The 19,109-nt window shown below is 40.0% G+C and overlaps 1 protein-coding gene across 1 annotated transcript in view; it reads left to right on the top strand.

The window, feature by feature from the left end:
- The first annotated feature begins 631 nt into the window (after positions 1–631).
- The window catches only part of STT3B (STT3 oligosaccharyltransferase complex catalytic subunit B), a 106,224-nt gene continuing 87,746 nt past the window's right edge, over positions 632–19,109 (top strand). Inside the window, exon 1 of the mRNA XM_030328529.1 lies at positions 632–1,341. Within this exon, the coding sequence (XP_030184389.1) occupies positions 1,028–1,341 (314 nt within the window). The 5' untranslated portion in view covers positions 632–1,027. The remainder of the gene's footprint in view (positions 1,342–19,109) is intronic.

The raw sequence follows: 19,109 nt of genomic DNA, 5'->3' as shown, positions 1-19,109 counted from the left end.
GCCCAAGCTCACAGGCCGCGCAAGCTGCGCGGGGCGCCCCGGGCGGCCGAGCCCCGCCAGCCAGATTCACGCGCGCAGGACTTGGGGAACGCGCCTGCGCGCTCCGTCACGTGGTGGGCGCTCGGCGCAAAGCGGGTTAAAAGTCACGACCGCCGCGAGCCCGTGAGTGCCCGGTCGGTCAGCGCGGCGCGTTCCGCCTCCCTTAAGCCGCTTCTGACGGAGGCCGCTCCGCTGTTCTCGATCACCTCCCGACCCCTGGCCCGGCTCAGCTCCATGCAACGAGCGGAGCCGCCTAGCACCCTTCCTTGCCGACAACACCGACGCGCGAAACCGCGTCTTTCAACTGACAATGAAGCCGTAGCGCTGCTGCACGGCCGCTCCGGGCGAACCGGCGCGAGGCGGGAGGGGGAGGGAGGGGGGGTGGGGGAGAGCGGTTGGGCTAAGCCCCGCCCCGGCTCGCGCTCCTATTGGTGGGCACCGCAGTTCTGGGCCCACCCCCTAACGGACCTGTCGCATTGTGACAGGTGGAAGGGCTAGTTCCTGTTGGGTCGGGGGCGGAGTCAGAGGTAGCCTGAGCTCCGCCCGGACTCCAGGGGGCTCCTCCTCCTGCTCTTCATCGCGGGGCGGGCGGCGGGTGTGAGGGGGAATGTCATTGCTGCTCCGAGCTGTGGTGCCGCCTCCGTCTGCTGCTTCTTCTCTGGCGCCCTCGTCCCGTCGGCTTTCGCCGCTGCCGCAGCTGCAAGGGGGATACGGATGGCTAGTGGGGCGCAAGGGCCATCCGAGTTGAGAGCGCGGCGGTCGCAGCCGCTGCTGAGGCGGAGACTCCCTGCCGCCGCCTCCACCCCCTGTCCCCCGGCCTCGCGGCGCTGAGGGCGGGAGCGCGCGGCGCTCTTCCCTCCTCCTCCTTTTTCTTCCTCCTCCTCCTCCTCGTCCTCCTCCTCCTCCTCCAGGTCCCCGCCCAGCACCCCTCGCACCAGGCGGCGGCGGCGGCGGCGGCGAGGAGCGAGACCCGCCGCCGGGGCACAACATGGCGGAGCCCTCGGCCCCGGAGAGCAAGCACAAGTCGTCCCTCAACTCGTCCCCGTGGAGCGGCCTCATGGCCCTGGGGAACAGCCGGCACGGCCACCACGGGCCCGGGGCCCAGTGCGCGCACAAGGCGGCGGGCGGCGTGGCGCCGCCGAAGCCGGCCCCCGCGGGGCTGTCCGGGGGGCTGTCGCAGCCGGCCGGCTGGCAGTCGCTGCTCTCCTTCACCATCCTCTTCCTGGCCTGGCTTGCCGGCTTCAGCTCGCGCCTCTTCGCGGTCATTCGCTTCGAAAGCATCATTCACGAGTTCGACCCGTGGTGAGTGCCCCGCCGCCCCTCCCCCGCCCGCGGCCCGCGGGGACCCGGGACCGGCGCCTCTGCCCGCCGCGGCTCGTCCCGGACTTGGCCCCGCGCCGCCGCCGAGCCCCGCTCGCGCCCGGGCCGAGGCGAGCGCGGGTCCCGGAGCCGCGGGCGCGCCCCCTGCCCGTGGGCGAAGTTTCCCCCGCGCAGCCCGAGGCGGGGCGTCGGGGTCCCCGAGTGGGACCTTGGCCCCGGGCCGGATAAGTGTGACGCCTCGTGGGAGGGCGAACGAAGCCCCCTCGCAGCCGTCTGGGGGTGTTCAGCCCGGAGCGGCCACGCCGCGAGCCGGCAGGTCTCCCTCCGGCCGACTCGTGGCGGACTCCCCGCCTCCCTGCCCGTGGCGTGTCGCGTTCTCTCATTTTCGCCGGCGCGGTTTTGCTAGTTGGGATGGGATCGCCCCGGGGTTGCCTCGTTGCCGTTGGGGGGGAGTGCAGATGGGCAGGAGCCCTGTCTACTCAGCCTCGCCGTTTGACGCTTTTACTGTTCCTCCTTTTTGCTCTCCTTTTACAAGGAGGGGAAAAGAGAGTGAGTGGGGTGTTGGAGGAAAGGAAATAATACCTCGGAAAGTGATCTTGGAAGCTAGGGACTCTTATTTATTTAACATTAGATATTTTTAGGAGTGGCCGTTTTCAGGGCCCCTGAGTGCACTCCGCACCTGGCTGTGCCACAGTTATCTTGGGTTGCAAGAACCTGATTACTCTCCGAGCCCAATCGTCACCCCCGGTATGTTATGCACGCTATCCGAAAGCATGGCATTGGTTCCTTTCTTGGTCCCTTCCGGAGGGTTTGCGAATAAGACCAGAGACTCCCACCGTGATGGGGAGCCTTAGGTTACAATCAAAAGTTGCCCGTGGTATCCGGACTGACCTGAATGTTTTAGGAAGTTACCCTGTTAAGAGCACTAGCTAATTTAGGCACTACACTTGCCTGTGAATTAAGTAGGTAGGAAGATTGCTTTAATTTTTTTTTCCAGCTTTCCCAGCCTGAGTTGGTTTTTGTTTTTGTTTTTGTTTTTTACCCGAGCCTATGCCTTTTAAACTAACTTAAAACATGTTGACCGACTTGTCAACCTTGAGTTAATCTTACCTCTTTATAATTAGACCTAACTAAACTTTTAGGATCTTTGTTTTGTCATTTGAAATACAGTGAGAGAATCTTGTTGAGAGTTACTAAATATATGGGTCATAAGTATTTTGGGAAGTGAATTACCCGTATATTAAAATACCGGATTGAAGTTCTTTTGTGGATAGGAAGATTGGTAGTGCATCATCTATTGAACAGGACGGGAGCCCACTCATGGAGAACTCAGTTTAGGTAAACAGTTAATTACTGTGACAGTCTTCGTGAAACGTTTTAATCCTATTTTGGAGGTTTTGATTTTTTTTCTGACACTTTCTAAAAAATAACTTTTATTTCAAATCAGAAGAAAATGTTGTGAAACCTTAGAAACTAGGTACAGTATTCTTAGGCTTAGCTTTGAAACACTTAAGCAAATTAGATAAAAATGAAATTGGAACCGGAAGGCGAAAACTGCTAATATTTTACTGAACAGTGTGAAAAGAGAAAGTTATGCCTTTTTAGATTATACAGCAGAAGTGCATGGCGACAAAACATTACGGGCAACAGAAATTGTGAATAGTATTTCCACAGAGTATCCTTTTTACAAAGGCTGAGTACTGTTTAGTAGTAACTTTGAAGCTGAAATTAAGGATGGCAGAAAAATTCACGACTGAGTGATGAGATGATTTTGTTGTTTTTCTTTATTTTGAAGGAAGATTAGAAATCTTCATCAAGTCAGCCAAAGAGTACTACTGAAATTGAGTATGTAATCATGAAAAGTCTTAAATCAGGTTGCTTCACAGATAATACTCTTTTTTTTTTTTAAAGTATGGCAAAAAATTAAAAGTTGGTCTTTTCTCTTGTTTCAAGAATATGCTTGGGGAAACATAACCCTTTTTTATCCACATGAAAATTTGTTTTATTTCTATTTTTCTGTGCATAGAGACATTTCTGAAACACTAAATGTATGAAATTTGAACTTTAATTCATATTCACTAAAGGTATATACACCTCTTCATTCCTAAAGATCTTCTTAATTTAGGTGTTCTGTTTACTGATAGTCTTAATACTTATATTTTATTGTATTCCTATGCTTCTGTTCATAATATTAGATAATTGTCATTAGTGGTAAACAGTTTTTACGATAAAGGAATTGCCCCTATCCCTTCCTTCTTGTGAACAGAGATTTGCCAATATAAATTTAATGTCAGAGTATAATTTGGGTTGACTTAATGGGAAAATTAGGTTTCAGGCCAAAAAAATTTCGTTTGCTTTTGTTTTTCTTTTCTTTTGAAGATCTCAAGTAGTTAGGCATTTCATTCTTATAATCCATTCTTACTGAAAATTTTTGAAAAGGGGTTGGGTGTAGATTGTCATTATTACATTGGATTTTTAAAGCAGTTTTCCTTCGAAGCGGCTAATAGTGCCAACACTTTGATCTTTAATCTAACACTCTGGTGTTATACTAGCCTGGGAGTCTCTCAGGTTACTATTTTAACATACAGCAATGACATGAACCTTTATATTTAAATGTTTCTTTCAGGTTCTCTATCAACAAACCAATTTTTTTCTGGTCTTCTCTATTCCTTTTTTTTCATGTCTCTGTTACTGGCTTCATTTCTGAAGTGTTTTCAGTGAAAAGTTTACTTTTTCTGTTTGATCGTGAGTTATTTCTAATTTACAGTAGTTCTTAAATTGCGTAAGACTCCAGTTAGCTGCCAGAGGTGACTCATTGTCACAAAGTTATACTTGTTTTTTAAATTTGTCACTCAGTTAATTTTATAAATCTTATAGTTATGAGGGGTGGTATATAATGTTGAATATTATATATTTACTGAATTTTAAAGTACACTGCACTTTTCTAGAACTTAGCAACATTTTTGGTACGATCTCTTCACCGCTTCGCTTTAGTAATTTCCTCCCCTTATCAGTTGAGTTGATCAGACATGAGGAAGCAGTTTGAGAATATGTTGTCTGTACTTGCCAAACATTTGGTTGAGCAACTAGTTTAACAGCGGCTAATCTTATCTTCTTTTTTATCTGGAGCAAAACGTAGTTTCTACTTACTTTTGTGACAGCTACTAATACTTGGACGTGATATTAACCAAGTACCTTTTCCATAACCGTTATCTTGTTAAATTGTGGTAGCTTTTCCCACAGAGTTGATGTAAAACCTCCCTGTGTAAGGAGACTTGCCCTTTTCCCTGCCTGTCCAAGTTGCAGTAGGTTCTCCTCGGAGCTCTAGAGAGAGAATTCTCTGAGCCTCTCTGAGCTTTGGCTCCAGTTAGCTGTAAAAGGGCAGCAGACGTCTTGCTGGGCAGAAGGCTGCAGTTTAGAATTGAAACCCGGAATTCAGTTTTTCAGAGAAACTATGGTATAAGTAGATTAATTAGCGCCAACATGTTTTCAAAGGATTGATAAACCTTTAGAACATAAGCTGTTTGTAAGTTGGGGACTAGTTCCTATACTTTGAGGTCTCCATGTTTTTCTTCACTTTGCAGATGAAGAAAGAGGGTATTGACCTCAGTTCTGAAGAAGACAAAATGGGTGACAAAACCAGTTTTAGAACACAAACATCCCCAAATCTTAAAAAGTTACTTTGTGGAATCATTAGCAACCGCAGTCCAGCTGCACTTCAGAACAGGTAGACGGTCACTGGAGTCCATTGTAAAACCATTACAGTTTTTCTGGTCTTGAGCTGAAGATCGTTCTAAGTTACAGGAACACGGAGGGAGGAGTTCAGGGAGTGTCATGAACTGCTGCATGGGAGAGTGGGATTGGACCTGCTCCCGTTTGGGGTAAATTGTGGTGGTTCTTACAGTTAGTAGTAATCATGGGTTTCTTGAGGCATGTAATAGGTCCTGAAGTGGTTACGATCTGGCAGCAAAGTCTTTAGAACTTTCTGTTACGGGTTTTCATATCTCGAGGGCTAACTTGAGTAAGACCACTCTTACCGCCATGAGTAGTTTGCATACAGGCAACACTGTTGGGGTGCCTGGGTGGCTCAGGTGGTTAGGCCTCTTGACGCTTGATTTCAGTTCAGGTCATGATCTCACAGTTCCTGAGGTCAGGCCGGTGTCAGGCTCTGTGCTGACAGTGCGGAGCCTGCTTGGGATTCTCCCTCTCTCGCTGCCCCTCCCTCACGTATGCTATGTGCGCGCACACACACTCTTCTCTCAAAATAAATAAACTTAAAAGACATTGGTTGTAGACTAAATATTAGAAACTAATTATAGGTTCTGACCCAGCTGTTAACAACATGAGGAAATTTACTAGTCTGTTCTTAATCTACTTCTGATTTTTATGCTCCCTGTAAGTTATGAGTATTTTGGGATATGAGAAAATGTTAAAAGTTCTTTTCATTGTAATATGTTCATATTTATCAGTACATACATGCTCTCAGAAATAATGAAAAAATGATTAATATTCTGGAGTGATGAATCATATGTTTTACTTGTTTACTTTGAAAACTTAATGCTGTTAGAGACAATATTGCAGTTAACCCAAATTATAAAGCATCCTACTATTCAACAGATTTGTATATTGCTAAATTGTTACTTTACAAAAATTTCTAAGCATACAGAAAAGCTAAAAGAATTTTATAGTGAACACTCATACTCAATACCTAGATTCTACAGTTAGTGTTTTACTTTATTTGCTTTATCATATCTTTTTTTTTTTTAAGTTTATTTATTTTTGAGAAAGAGTGTGTGAGCTGAGGAGGGGCAGAGAGAGGGGGACAGGATCTAAAGCAGGTTCCGAGCTGATAGTGAGCCTGATGTGGGATTCTAACTCGGATGCTCAACCAGCTCAACCAGACAACACTGGTGGGGCACGTGGGTGGCTCAGATGGTTAGGCATCTTGACTCTTGATTTCAGTTCAGGTCATGATCTCACAATTCCTGAGATCAAGCCCATGTCAGGCGCTGTGCTGACATATTTTTCTGATGCTGCTTTTAAATCCTGCTTGTAGACGCTGATAGTACATCCTTCATTATAATATGAAGAGTGTTATTTTTGTTCCCCATCTGCATGATGAAGAGAATCTTATTTCTGAACATTTGTTTTCTATAATACTTGAACATAATGAGTATAAATACTGTTTCTGTATTGTGCTCAGTTGGACTGCAGGTTAGAATCAGATTTAATCTTTTCAGGTTTGGTTATTAATGAGAGTACATCGTAAGTCAATGCATGTCTGTTAAATGATTTGACTTTGCCAAATCTTATATCGCAGAAGAAACTAAAGTTGTTAGAAGGGTATTGATGTTGGTTTTATTAGACTTAATTTATGTAGAACACCTAAATTCTTTTTGCGTTATTAGAAGCCTCTTATTGGTCAGCCTGTTGCTTACTCTGAATCTATTTATGCTTTTTTTTTTTTTTTGTCATGTTTTGTCTGGATATAATGCTTAATTTATGTATAATTGCAAAAGTGACTTCTGTCAGTCCCTACAATAAGTAGGAAAAAATGGAAACGTATTTTCAAATAACATAGGATCTACAAATATAATGTATGGGCCAAATTAATGCTGTTGAAAGGGGGAAAAGATGTAAATGGTTAACATCCTACCCCGTCTTCACTCCTTTATTTGCTTTACCTCATTCTGGTGGATATTTTTGTTTTTAAGTCACTCTTTTCTGGGAAGGTTTCTGTTTCTTTGCTTGACCTACTTCTGACACAAATAATTTCCAGGGATTTAGAAATTGATAGAAGGGGTCAATACCATAGGATTTTTTTTTTTTTTTAATGTGTTAGGTGTAGGTAAGGGTTGGAAGAGGTAGGAGCGACTGCCAGAGCCTCTCATATTTTAGGTAAATGTAGGTAAACTGGCATTGGTAGACCTGCCAGGAAACCTAACCACTACTTGGAATTATATTTTGTAAAAATACCTTCAGGGTTTCAAATGTAAGGCATCTAAACATACCTTGGAATATATCCTGTACATAATAAGTTGGTGAATGCCTTTATGTTGGTCAAGTTTATGCTACTTTCACAAATACGCATTTCTAAAGAATTGTGACTGCTACAGTAAACAAATTGACCATATCATCTGTAACCAATTTTTTTTCTTCTGGTGGAACTTAGTGTTGCAGGATAACTTTAATATATGTTCTAAGTGGTAGGTGCTTAGTTTTTATAGTGTCTTACAACTTGATTTTATATCTTAGAACTGAAGAGATAAGGTAACATCTTTTATTTCTGTAGATAAAAGATATTTCAGTTCAGCATTCCCCTAAGAATTGAATAATACAGGTCTGCTTGTCTCCAAAAACTATGTCCTTTTTACTGCATCCTCTGCCTTCAAAGCAGTCTTAAATGAAAGTGTCCTCCGTTTAATTTATGTCTTTTAATCAGCTGCCCTGATTTAAGTCTTAACATATTGGCCTATCAAAGCGCCTGGGCACAATCCATGCCTAGCTAACTACTCACTAGTTGGGTGATAGCAAATTACTTTGTTTTTATACTTGTTTTTAAGTTTCTTTTATTTATTTAATTTATTTTGAGAGAGAGAGAAAGAGAGCGTGCACATACAAGCAGGGGAGGGACAGAGAGAGAGGGAGAGAGAATCCCAAGCAGTCTCCGCATTGTCAGCACAGAGCCCGACTTGGGGCTCAACTCCATGAACTGTGAGATCATGACCTGAGCTGAGGTCAAAAGTCGAATGCTTAACTGACTGAGCCCCCCAGGCGCCCCTAATTACTTTGTTTTGATGTAGGAAGAGAGAAGAGTTGATGATGACTTGAGGTTTTTAATCCTGAATGACTAGGGAGTTTACAGAGATGCAGCTTTTAAGGGAATAGCTAAATGAAAAGAACAGATGATTGAATCCAAGTGAATGTTGTTTTCATTTAGTTTTATTTTGTCTGTAAAAAGGTCATTGTAGTAAGGTTGGAGATATTAACCCATTCCAGTTAAGGGAGCTATGGGGTGGAAGATCAGAGTAATCCCAGAATTCTTTAGCTACAGGATTTCCAGAGTATATGTTGGCTTGGCTTGTTTTCAGGGCAAAGAAGCTGAACACCAGAGGGTGAAGGTGGTATAGTTGTAGCTTAGCTAGATTCCTTTCTGTTTTCTTTGCACCTGTGTTTGTAGTAGAGGGCATTTTTTGAGAAGTTACTTGAAAATTGTTACTTTAGAAGATGAGGGGAAGTAAATTTCTACCACTTTACTTATCTATTTATTTATTTATTTAAAAAAATTTTTTTTTAACGTTTATTTATTTTTGAGACAGAGAGACACAGAGCATGAACAGGGGAGGGGCAGAGAGAGAGGGAGACACAGAATCGGAAGCAGGCTCCAGGCTCTGAGCCATCAGCCCAGAGCCTGACGCGGGGCTCGAACTCACGAACCGCGAGATCGTGACCTGAGCTGAAGTCGGACACCCAACCGACTGAGCCACCCAGGCGCCCCATCTATTTATTTTTTAAAGTTTATTTTTAGGGAGAGTGAGAGGGCAAGAGTGTGAGTGGGGGAGGGGCAGAGAGAAAAGGCGGGGGGGGGGTGGGGCGGGGAGGGGGGAGAGAGAGAGAATGAGAGAATATATCCCAAGAAGGCTCTGTGCAGAGCTGGATGCGGGGCTTGAACCCACAAAGGAGATCATGACCTGATCCAAAATCAAGAGTTGGACGTTCAACTGAAAAAGCCATCCAGGAGCCCCCTCAATTATTATTATTTTTAAGTTTATTTTTTTTGAGAGGGAGAGGGAACTGGGGAGAGACAGAGGGAGAGAGGGAGAGAGAGAGCAGAGGAGTGGGAGTGAGCACAGGGCCACACATGAGATCATGAACCTGAGCTGAAATTGAGTCAGACTGACGCTTACACTGACTGAGTTACCCAGGCGCCCCTACCACTCACTTTAAGTTGACAATATTAGAAATGTTGGCAAGTTCAACTGTGAAACAGCTTTTATGTGAAGTTTGGTGTTCTGAAAAATTGTGTGCTTCAGTTACCTGTAATTTCCATAAGTTAATAGTGTTCATGCTTTAAGTTTCAAAATTTTTTGACTTTTTTCTTCATTCCTGTATAAAGGGAAAGACTACTCATAAAGAATAAAGAAAATTTGTGTGTCTATTAGTAAAGTATACATGCTGAGGTGATAGCTAAATTGATAATGTTTCTTTTGAGGCTTTCTTTTAATTTCTTTTTTCATGCTTTACAGGTTTATCAGCTATTCTCCAGTAAAGGTTTTTCTTCACAGTACAGTGTTCTTTTCTTTAGTGGTATCTAGCAGTCTCTCCAACCTCCAACCAAATGAATTTGGTTTTTAAGCTTAAATTATTGGGTCTCTCTCTCTCTCCATACATAGATGGATAGATAATATTCCAGCATATACTGTTTTCTGTGCTAATTTAAAATTAAAATATAGTAATTCATAATTAATTTATAAAGTTCTAGTGTCTGCACAGCTTAAATTATTGTTTGTTGCTGGTCAAAAGGTTGGGGTGGAGTTGGTGAAAAGAATGATTGGGAAACTCACAACCAATATGTTTATTTTCATGCCTGTTTATGTTAGTTTCATCTGTACGGAATAATGATTTGATATTTGTTCACATTTCAAAATGATTATAAAATTTTAACATTTGTCACCTTATAAAAAAATTTTTTTTTCTTGTGACAGGAACTTTTAAGATCTACTCTCTTCGCAGTTCAAGCCTATTCTTCAAACACCAGTAACTCCTATAATGTAGAATAAACTCTAAGTAGGTTTCATTATCAAGGTACATTGTTAAACAGTCTTGTATCATCCACAGGAAAAATAATGGAATACGGAATTACTGGGAAGGCAGCACTCTTGAAGTTTTTGAGATATTCTTTGCAAATACATGTCTTAAATGTTTACATAAGCATGAGAAAAATATTCTGCAAGGGCTTTTATTGGTGAGAAAGTGGTTTTAGTCTTTAAAAATTTTTTCTTTAATGGTGAAATATAACACATTCTGAAAAGTGTATAAACCTAATGTACAGTGTAATGACTAATTGTAAGGTAAACAGCCATATGATCATCACCCAGATCAAGAAATAGAACAGTGCCACCACCTCAGAAGCCTTGGTGTGTGTTTGCCTCCCCTTCTCCTCACTTGTATAGTAATTACATCCATGGTTTTCATCATAGGTGGTATAATTCTGTGTGCATTCCTAAATAACATAATTTAGTTTTGTCTAATTTAAAACTTGAGATAAATGCACTTGTAACTGTGTGTCTCTCTCTTTTTTTTTTTTTTTTGTTCACTGCATTTAAGATCCATCTTCATTGATCAAAGGATTGTTGAGAATATGTGGTAATAAGGTTTAGCAACAATTTGATTAACCAGTCTTCTTACTGACTTGAGGAGGTTTCTTCCTCTTTTGCAGCAGGAAGTACCTGTAGGAAAGGGAAAGCATCCTTCTCTTCCCTTGAGATAAAAAATTATCTCAAGATGGAACTCTTGAGCTGGAATCAACCTTGTCTCCAGATAACCTTGACAATTTTTCACAAAGTACTAACTGGCCAGAGAAATTTGATCTTTCAGCAGACACTGAGACTACAAGGTAGAGAGAGTGAGGGAGGAGACATCACTGTCTTTCAAGAGAGAAATGATAATCAGATAAATGCAAAATTACTAGTTTTTAAACTATGGCTTTTGCCAACTATTTTTCACTTTAAAGCATATATATTAAAATTTATGTAAGGATTGGAGTAGCAGTTAATTCTTGAAAGAAGAGAATGTTAAAAAGGGATCTGAGCTGAAGGAGTTTAGGAGAACCCTAAGAATGGACTATTTAATATAGTGGTATCTTTGTAGCGGATTGTTGATGCTGGATTGTGTGTGATTTTGTTTGTGTAAATGTCCTGGGATCTTGAATAGCTTACATTTCTCTCTATTCTTCCAGTCTTCCGTGGCCACCACTATTTTTCTTTCCCATATCTTTATTTCCTTTATTGATTTAGTAGCTGCCTTGGTCTTCAGGAAGAATAGGAGAGGTTTCATAGTAGTAGGATCCTTTCAGAAACTGTCTTCAGGGGATAAAAGGTTTTATTCCAAGAGAAGTAAAGGTCAGGCATTGAGTAATGTATACAATTGTCAATCCTGTGTTGCATACCTGAAACTAATACAGCATTGTGTGTCAATTATATTTCAATAAAAAGAATATAATAAAGGAAGATCATGATTCTTTATGTAGGAACTTGAAATCTACTGGGGTGTGGAAATTTGGCATTGTGTGTTAGTAAATGATTAAGGATATTGGAAATGGGATTCTAGCTTGTAAGCTTTTCTTTTAATTAGAGAGCTGTTCTTAAGTTAAACCATAAACATCAATGCTCTCTAATGCATGTCTCTTTATTGGTCCGAATGATTTTGATTAAATCCAGTGGTATTTTTCCACTCCCCATTCGTATATAACCCATGCTACTTGAATGGATAATAGTTGATTTCTTTTGTAAACAAATAAAGGATTGTTATCATAGTTAATGCATTGTTAGTTGAAGAATTTAAATCTAGGACTTCCTTTCTTGAAACTCCCAGTTTGGTCAGCTAGTATTTCTCCAGAATTCAAACTTAAAATTTAAATCAAGTATTATGAGGAAGGTATGTACATACTTATTACTTCTTCTCCCTTAAATCCCTTGTAATATATGCCAGAGAGAAGTACAAATGACTTTGAATTAGGCTGTATTTGGATAATGGTCCAACCTTATGATTTAAGCTTCTCTAACACCCCTAGTACTCCTCTTGTTTGAAATCCCCAGGGAAGTAGGGCTAATTTTTTGAAATGTATTAACTGTTAGGAAACATGCCAGGCATACTTCTTTCAGAAATAACAATCTAATACTGTTTATCTGCCTTGTGTGAGAGGTATAGGTACAGGTTTTATTGATCCCAGTATAGAGCAAACTTACTTTGGCTAAATTTTGTTCAGGACTATTCATTTAACTAAATAGGCTAGGGCCATTTTGAAAATTTTAACACCTGTAATGTAAAAACACTCAAGGAGATTTAAGCTATTTGTTCTTTGCCTAAATTGGTAAAATACAGTTATGGTGATATGCTTATTTCCCTCTTTAATGAATAATGTTAATAACTTACTGTTCCTATAGAGAGACAAGATTGTTCCAATCATCCTAGAATATCCTACACTATATTAGGAACATAGTGGGTGTTCAGTTTATATTAATATGGATCCTTTATCCTTAATGGTAACCACATTTTATGTTTTGGTGGTGATAGTACAGGAAGTCGCTTGTATAATACCTTGGTAAACCTTGGATTTGATTGTGAGATCAGTAGAATCTTGTGTGGTGATATTGTGATTCAGAAGAGAGAGATTTGGTCTTCGTCCTTGCTTCTGGCACAGAGCTCCTAAAAACCCTTGTAATTTTCTAAGTATCTTTTGTTATGTTAATACAGTGACTTTGGAAAGCCCTTAGGTAATCTAAGTATGGGGGCTGGTTGCCACTAGAACTTGCCCTGTGATTAGAGGGTTGAACTATCAGTCCCACCTCCTGACCTCTGGGAAAAGGAGAAGGACTGGAGGTTGAATCACCAGCTGCCAATAATTTAATCAATCATGCCCACGAAATGGAGTCTTCATACAAACCCCAAAGGACGGAGTTTGGAGCGTTTCCAGGTTTGTGACTATGTGGAGATTTGGGGAGGGTGGTGTACTTGGAGAGGGCATAGAAGCCCCGCTCTCCTTCCCACACATCTTGCCCTGTGAATCTCTAGTTGTTCCTGAGTTCTGTCCCTTTATAAGAAGTAGTGATCTAGTAAGTTAAATGTTTTGTCAGTTCTGCGAGCAACTCTACCAAATTAATTGAACCTAAGGAGGGGGTCACTGGAACTTCTGATCTGTAGCCAGTTGGTTAGAAGCACTGGGGACAACTTAGACTTTTGATTGGTGTGTAAAATTGGGGATTGAGGGTCCAGAGGGGTCAATCTTATAGAACTGAGCCCTTGTGGGATCTGACACTGTTTTAGTGTTAGAATTAAGGTGGATTGTAGGATACCCAGCTGGTGTTGTAGAATTGCTTGCTGGTGTGGAAATTCACTACCCCGCCCCCCCCTTTTGGTATTGTTAGTGAACCTCTTAGTAGTGAACATCATAATCTCACCCTTAATAAAGGTGTCATTTTAATGTTATAGAAGAAGGAAAACTCTTTCCTGGTGATAAAAAAGAAAAGAAAAAAGGTTGATAATCCTTATCGAAAAAGTATGTGAGCATCAGTGATTGCCATCAGCAATTGGGAAATGACTGACTTGGCTGGATACCTTAGGAAGAACTTTAAGGGAAGGAAATTTTAGTGTGAGTATTTCTTCCAAGTACAGGTAACTCTTAGTTCTATCTCGAGTTTTAACTCACTAGTTAAGGAATATTGAATAAGAAAAGACAGACCAGTTAATGCTGTTAACATTTGAGATGATACATGAAAAAAGACATGGCAGCAATAAGTAAAGTTTACACGGTGGCGTTTTATGTGAATTTGAGAAGTGTATCTTAATGTGGAGGAATAGTAAGAATAGAAATGATCATTGGGTATATATGCCTTGAATTCAGGCAAATGATGAGTTTGGGTGGGTTTGGATTAATGATCCATTTTGTTTCTCGGCTCTTGACTTAACTTTGTGGATGCTCCCCATCCAAAAGTAGAGCATTCCTATGAAAACTTGTGTTAAGTCGAAAATGCATACAGCAAAGAACCATTAATTTATATGGAATTTTTTTTAGTGTTCCCAGATCCAAAAAATAACCCTATGCTTTTCTGATGCGCAAGAGGCTTAGGCTAAAGGGACGCACAAAATAAATAGAGATAAGGAACAGATGCTCACAAGATGCAGTTCTAAGCCATGGTGGCTTGATGATGAGTATGGTGGCTTGATGATGAGTGTTGTACCTTGGGGACGGAGCTTGATGGTGTCACTTCCGCTGCTCAGGTTCATGCTGCCTCCATAGTGGCATGCTGCAAAACAAACACTGAACGCTGTTTTCCCTTTTCCCTTTCTCTTTTATTCTTTTGGTTGTATTAACGTAGGCCTGTCTTAAAGAAGGTGGCGAAGTGGCCTAGGGTGAGCTTTTCGAAAAACAGGGGATACCTGTATTGGCAATTAATATGGAAATTCCACGACACTTTAAGAGCCATCACAGCTCCCACTGATTTCATGTGAACTTTGCCACAAGAGGTTAAAGGATACTAAATAAAATTACTCATTAGGGATGGAATAAATTGCTTGTCTCCATTAAAGTGTCTCTGCAATAATAGAAATAGCTTTGTCTGCATCTAATTACTAGGAGGATCATTGAATATTGTAGATCTTGAGAGGCCAAAATATAAAGTCTTTACTTTTTTTTTTTTAAACTCTGGATTGAACTAACAAAATGACTGGTCAGCTCTTTATACTATATAATAGCAACATTCCTGTGAGTCCTTAAACTGATGTTGTGATGATCTTACCAGATGTTTTTGTGTACTTTTTTTTTTACACCTTTATCCATCAGTGTGCCTTTAATCTGTTATATTGACAATTAAAACATTGCATATGTTCTTAATTTTTTAAAATTTAATAAACTTCATAGAATTTTAATTTTAATCCTAAAATCATTTTTACTGTATGCCGTATCTAAAGAAAACTTTAATAGGCCAAGCTTTCTGGCATTAGAAGGAACAGGATAATGAAAAAACATGTGGTAGGTGAAATAAATCTAAAAACCGTAAAGGGGGAGCCTGGGTGGCTCCGTCAGTTGAGCCTCTGACACCTAGGTCATGGTCTCATGGTTCATGGGATTGAAACCCGTCCCGGGCCCAGCTCACAGCACAGCCTGCTTTGGGTTCTTTCTCTCCCCCCACCTCTCTCTCTCTCTCTCTCTCTCAAAATAAATACACTAAAGAAAAATGAGCTTGAGAAACAACTAAAATACTTTAAAATAATTTTTTGATGGTTGTTAAAATGAGTCAGTCACTTCATTAGAAGGGAGATCTTTTTTTTTTTTAGTATACTTTATTTTTGTTGTTAAAATAATTTACCGGGCTTATAGTAATATAAACAGCAGTTAAAGCAAAACGTTTTCCTTTTGAAGTAAAAATATTTCTAGACTTTTGAAAAGTTTGTCATTAGTACTTGTTACAATTGTTGGATATGAATTGCAGCATAATATAAAGTTATTATAACTTTATAACTTATTATAAACTATATAACTTACTATAACTTATAAGTTATTATAAAAAGTAACATTTTTATAAGTCAAACTATATTTAAAATGCAAATAATATATAATGTATATACCATGTATGTAATTATGAATAAAATGATAAGTACCTGTGTGAAACCCCTACCCAGCTAGAGAACTAGAACATCACCAATTTCACATCTATCCATATTTCTTCTCTAAGCTGTCCTCCTGGTTTTCCTTTTAGCAATTAGAAGCCATTATCTCAGTTTTAACATTTCCTTTGCCATATTAAAAAAAAAAAAAAATATATATATATATATGTTTGCATCTCTAGATAATATATTGCTTAAGTTTTGCTTTGTTTGGAGCTTTAAAAATGGTATTATTCTTTATATGATCTTTGACTTGTATTTATACATTTGCTAGTTGATGAATATTTGGGTTTACAACTTTTTGCTTTTATGAATAATGCTACTATGAACAGTAAAAACTATACTTTCTGGTTTATATGTGTGGATGGTTGCTAGGGTATATACCTGAGTATTCTGTGGTAATTTTTATTTCAGTTATACATAAAAATATAATACACCACTCCAAAACTTGTTGACAAAAAAGCATTTCATTATTTCACAATTCTGTGAGTGGAATGGGAGTTTTCTGCTTTGTGATGTCAACTGTGGTTCTTGGATGATTACAGTCATCTGGAGGCTCAACAGGCTGCAGTCAGCTGGGGCTAGAAGGACTGGGATGCTGTATAGCTTAGAAGCATCTGGAGTCTTGATTGGGAGCTCAGCTGTGGCTTTTAGCTTCTTCGTGTGGCTGCTTAGGCTGCCTCACAGCATGGCAGCTGGATTCTAAGAGCATTTCAAGAATGAGAAAGCTGCTTGTCCAATTAAGGGTTAGGCATCTACTGATCATTGTCACTTCCACTATATTTTATTGTTGAGAATAGACACAGGCCTATTAGTGAGTCATACTGGTAGGGACAGAATGATTTAGTTCCATCTTTGGAGACTTGTTATCACAGTGTATTATTTTTGTTTCTTATTCTGTAAATTCCCTGTTTGTGTCTTTGGTCAGTGTATTTTTTTTTTAAACTTAAAGTTTTTAAACTTTTTTTTTTAATTTTGTATTGGTGAGGGGAGGGATTCTAAGTCTGTTAAATTTGTTGCAAATTTTAATGCATTTTGTGGCTTATTACTCCTTAAATCCTATAAGATAGATATTACCCCCATTTCATGGAGAAAAGGAAGTACTGCTTAGCATATTAAGAGAATACCAGTGAAGTCAGAAGCCTCGGGTGATATTTTGGTATAAAAACAGCATGTGCAAATGCGTACAATTGTATTCTCTTTCATAATTGTACACATTTCATGTATGGGAACATGATGCTTCCATCAGTCTACTTATTATACTCCTCCCCTTCCAAAAGACTGAGGCTTGGAAAAATTTACAAGCATTTTTTATTCACTTACGGTCTATTATAATATTCTAGGTAAAGTGCTACGTGACCTGGCCATTCGTCGACAAGTTCTTTCTAGTCTTACCTGCCTTGCCCATACCCATACTTCAGTTTTTTCCCCTCTAAATTATTCAGTTGGATCAGTCGGTCACTATCTGCCAACACATTTCGAAACTTGGTTTTGAAAGCCAGACTAGGGGCGCCTGGGTGGCGCAGTCGGTTGAGCGTCCGACTTCAGCCAGGTCACGATCTCGCGGTCCGTGAGTTCGAGCCCCGCGTCAGGCTCTGGGCTGATGGCTCGGAGCCTGGAGCCTGTTTCCGATTCTGTGTCTCCCTCTCTCTGCCCCTCCCCCGTTCATGCTCTGTCTCTCTCTCTCTGTCCCAAAAATAAATAAATGTTGAAAAAAAAAAAAATTTGAAAGCCAGACTAGTTCTGCTATTAGTTCTCCCACTTTGAGCATATGCTGGAGTTCTCAGAAGACAGTGGTAAGGAATTGGCATATATTTGAGATTTTCTTGACTGATCTCACCTCCAAACTTTATCATGGAAATTAAGTTTCTTAAGTGTTATGGTGAAAATACTTTTTTCAAAATAATGGAACTCAGAGATTCACAACCAATATTCATATATTTGCCTTCTGTACTTTAAAAAGCACATTTTAGGCATTGAATGCAGCTGGATTGCTTTAAAACTGAAAATACTACAGAGCAATTCTGAATTTCACAACACAAGACTTTAAATAAAATGAGACAACTTTCTGTCATGTCTGAACAAATATAAAATACACAGAAATAAACTTGTAGGCACTTCCCAGCTCTCAGATTAGGAAGAATGTTCTGTGTAAAAGTATAGTTTCCCATCATTACAATTCTGTATGTTGCGTACAGATGCTTCAGTATAGCTCTCCAGTATAAAAGCAATGCTTCAGGGAGCATGACTTATTTTCATGTTCCTTCATATTTCTTGGATCTAAGATTCAATGGCAGAAATGAAAGTCATAATAATACTTCTGCTTATTGGAGGGATTCTTTGACATGTAGTGGAATACAGAGCATCTCTAGACTTTGACTCAGGAACATTTTCCATCAGCGATACCAGCTGTTGTATGACCAAAGCTCTTAGTCATTTTTGTTCTTTCCTGCCCCAGATTCTGTCACTTTGTCATGCATTAGAAGAATTAGTTACCTTCCTCAAGAAGTAAAATATAATATATTTACCGTAATATTGATCTAATGTTACCATGTGAAGTAAAGGTGTCAAGTGCAGTAATTTGGCAAAAAGTGCAATCCAGATTTCACCAGGTTGACCGTAGTGTAAACACTATTTGTAGAAACAAAACAAAACAAAAAACGGAGGGGGGGGGAGGTGTATTTAAGTCTGTTTAAAATTCAGTAAATGGATTTGCAACATTTGTAATTCTCAGAATAAACACATTTTAAAATAGAGTATACCCCAAACATGCTGGTCTCTGAGGATTTAATACATGTTGTTATTTCATAGAAATTGCTAAAATTACTTTAGATATGTAAAGGATACTAAAGTTTTCATATAGTTCAGTATTTCCTGTCTCTCTACTTCAGCCCCTTTCAAATGGGAGGAGAGAACTGATTCACGTTTTGTTTATTCTTTCTTAGCTCCTTCTTGAGTTATGTTTGCTGATACTGTCTGTTTGAAAAGTTTCTGATTAAAAATGGGTAAATCACTTTTGGTTTCTCTGTGATATGGAATGAACTTCATACCTAGAAGAGAACAGAAATTGTTAGTGTGTTTGCCAAAACGTGTTCTGCAGAATACATATCCCAAGAATTGTAGTTCAAAACAAAATAACCTCTGATAACTTAAATTTGGAAAAACTGCATATCCCATCCACTTATTTATAATACACATTAGCATGTTAAAGACTGAGATGTTCTTGAATACATTATTAGTTTAATTTAACCTGGTGTTTACCATACTTAATTTAGGAATTACTGTAGGATTTTTTTTTTAAAAAATGGTCCATGCAATGCATACTTAATGCTTGTTAGTTCAAAATCCTATTTCTACAGACTGTG

This window comes from Lynx canadensis, chromosome C2 (assembly GCF_007474595.2).
Source record: "Lynx canadensis isolate LIC74 chromosome C2, mLynCan4.pri.v2, whole genome shotgun sequence".
Taxonomy (NCBI): domain Eukaryota; kingdom Metazoa; phylum Chordata; class Mammalia; order Carnivora; family Felidae; genus Lynx; species Lynx canadensis.
The sequence above is the reverse complement of the archived record's forward strand: the minus strand, read 5'-3'. Positions and strand labels throughout refer to the sequence as shown.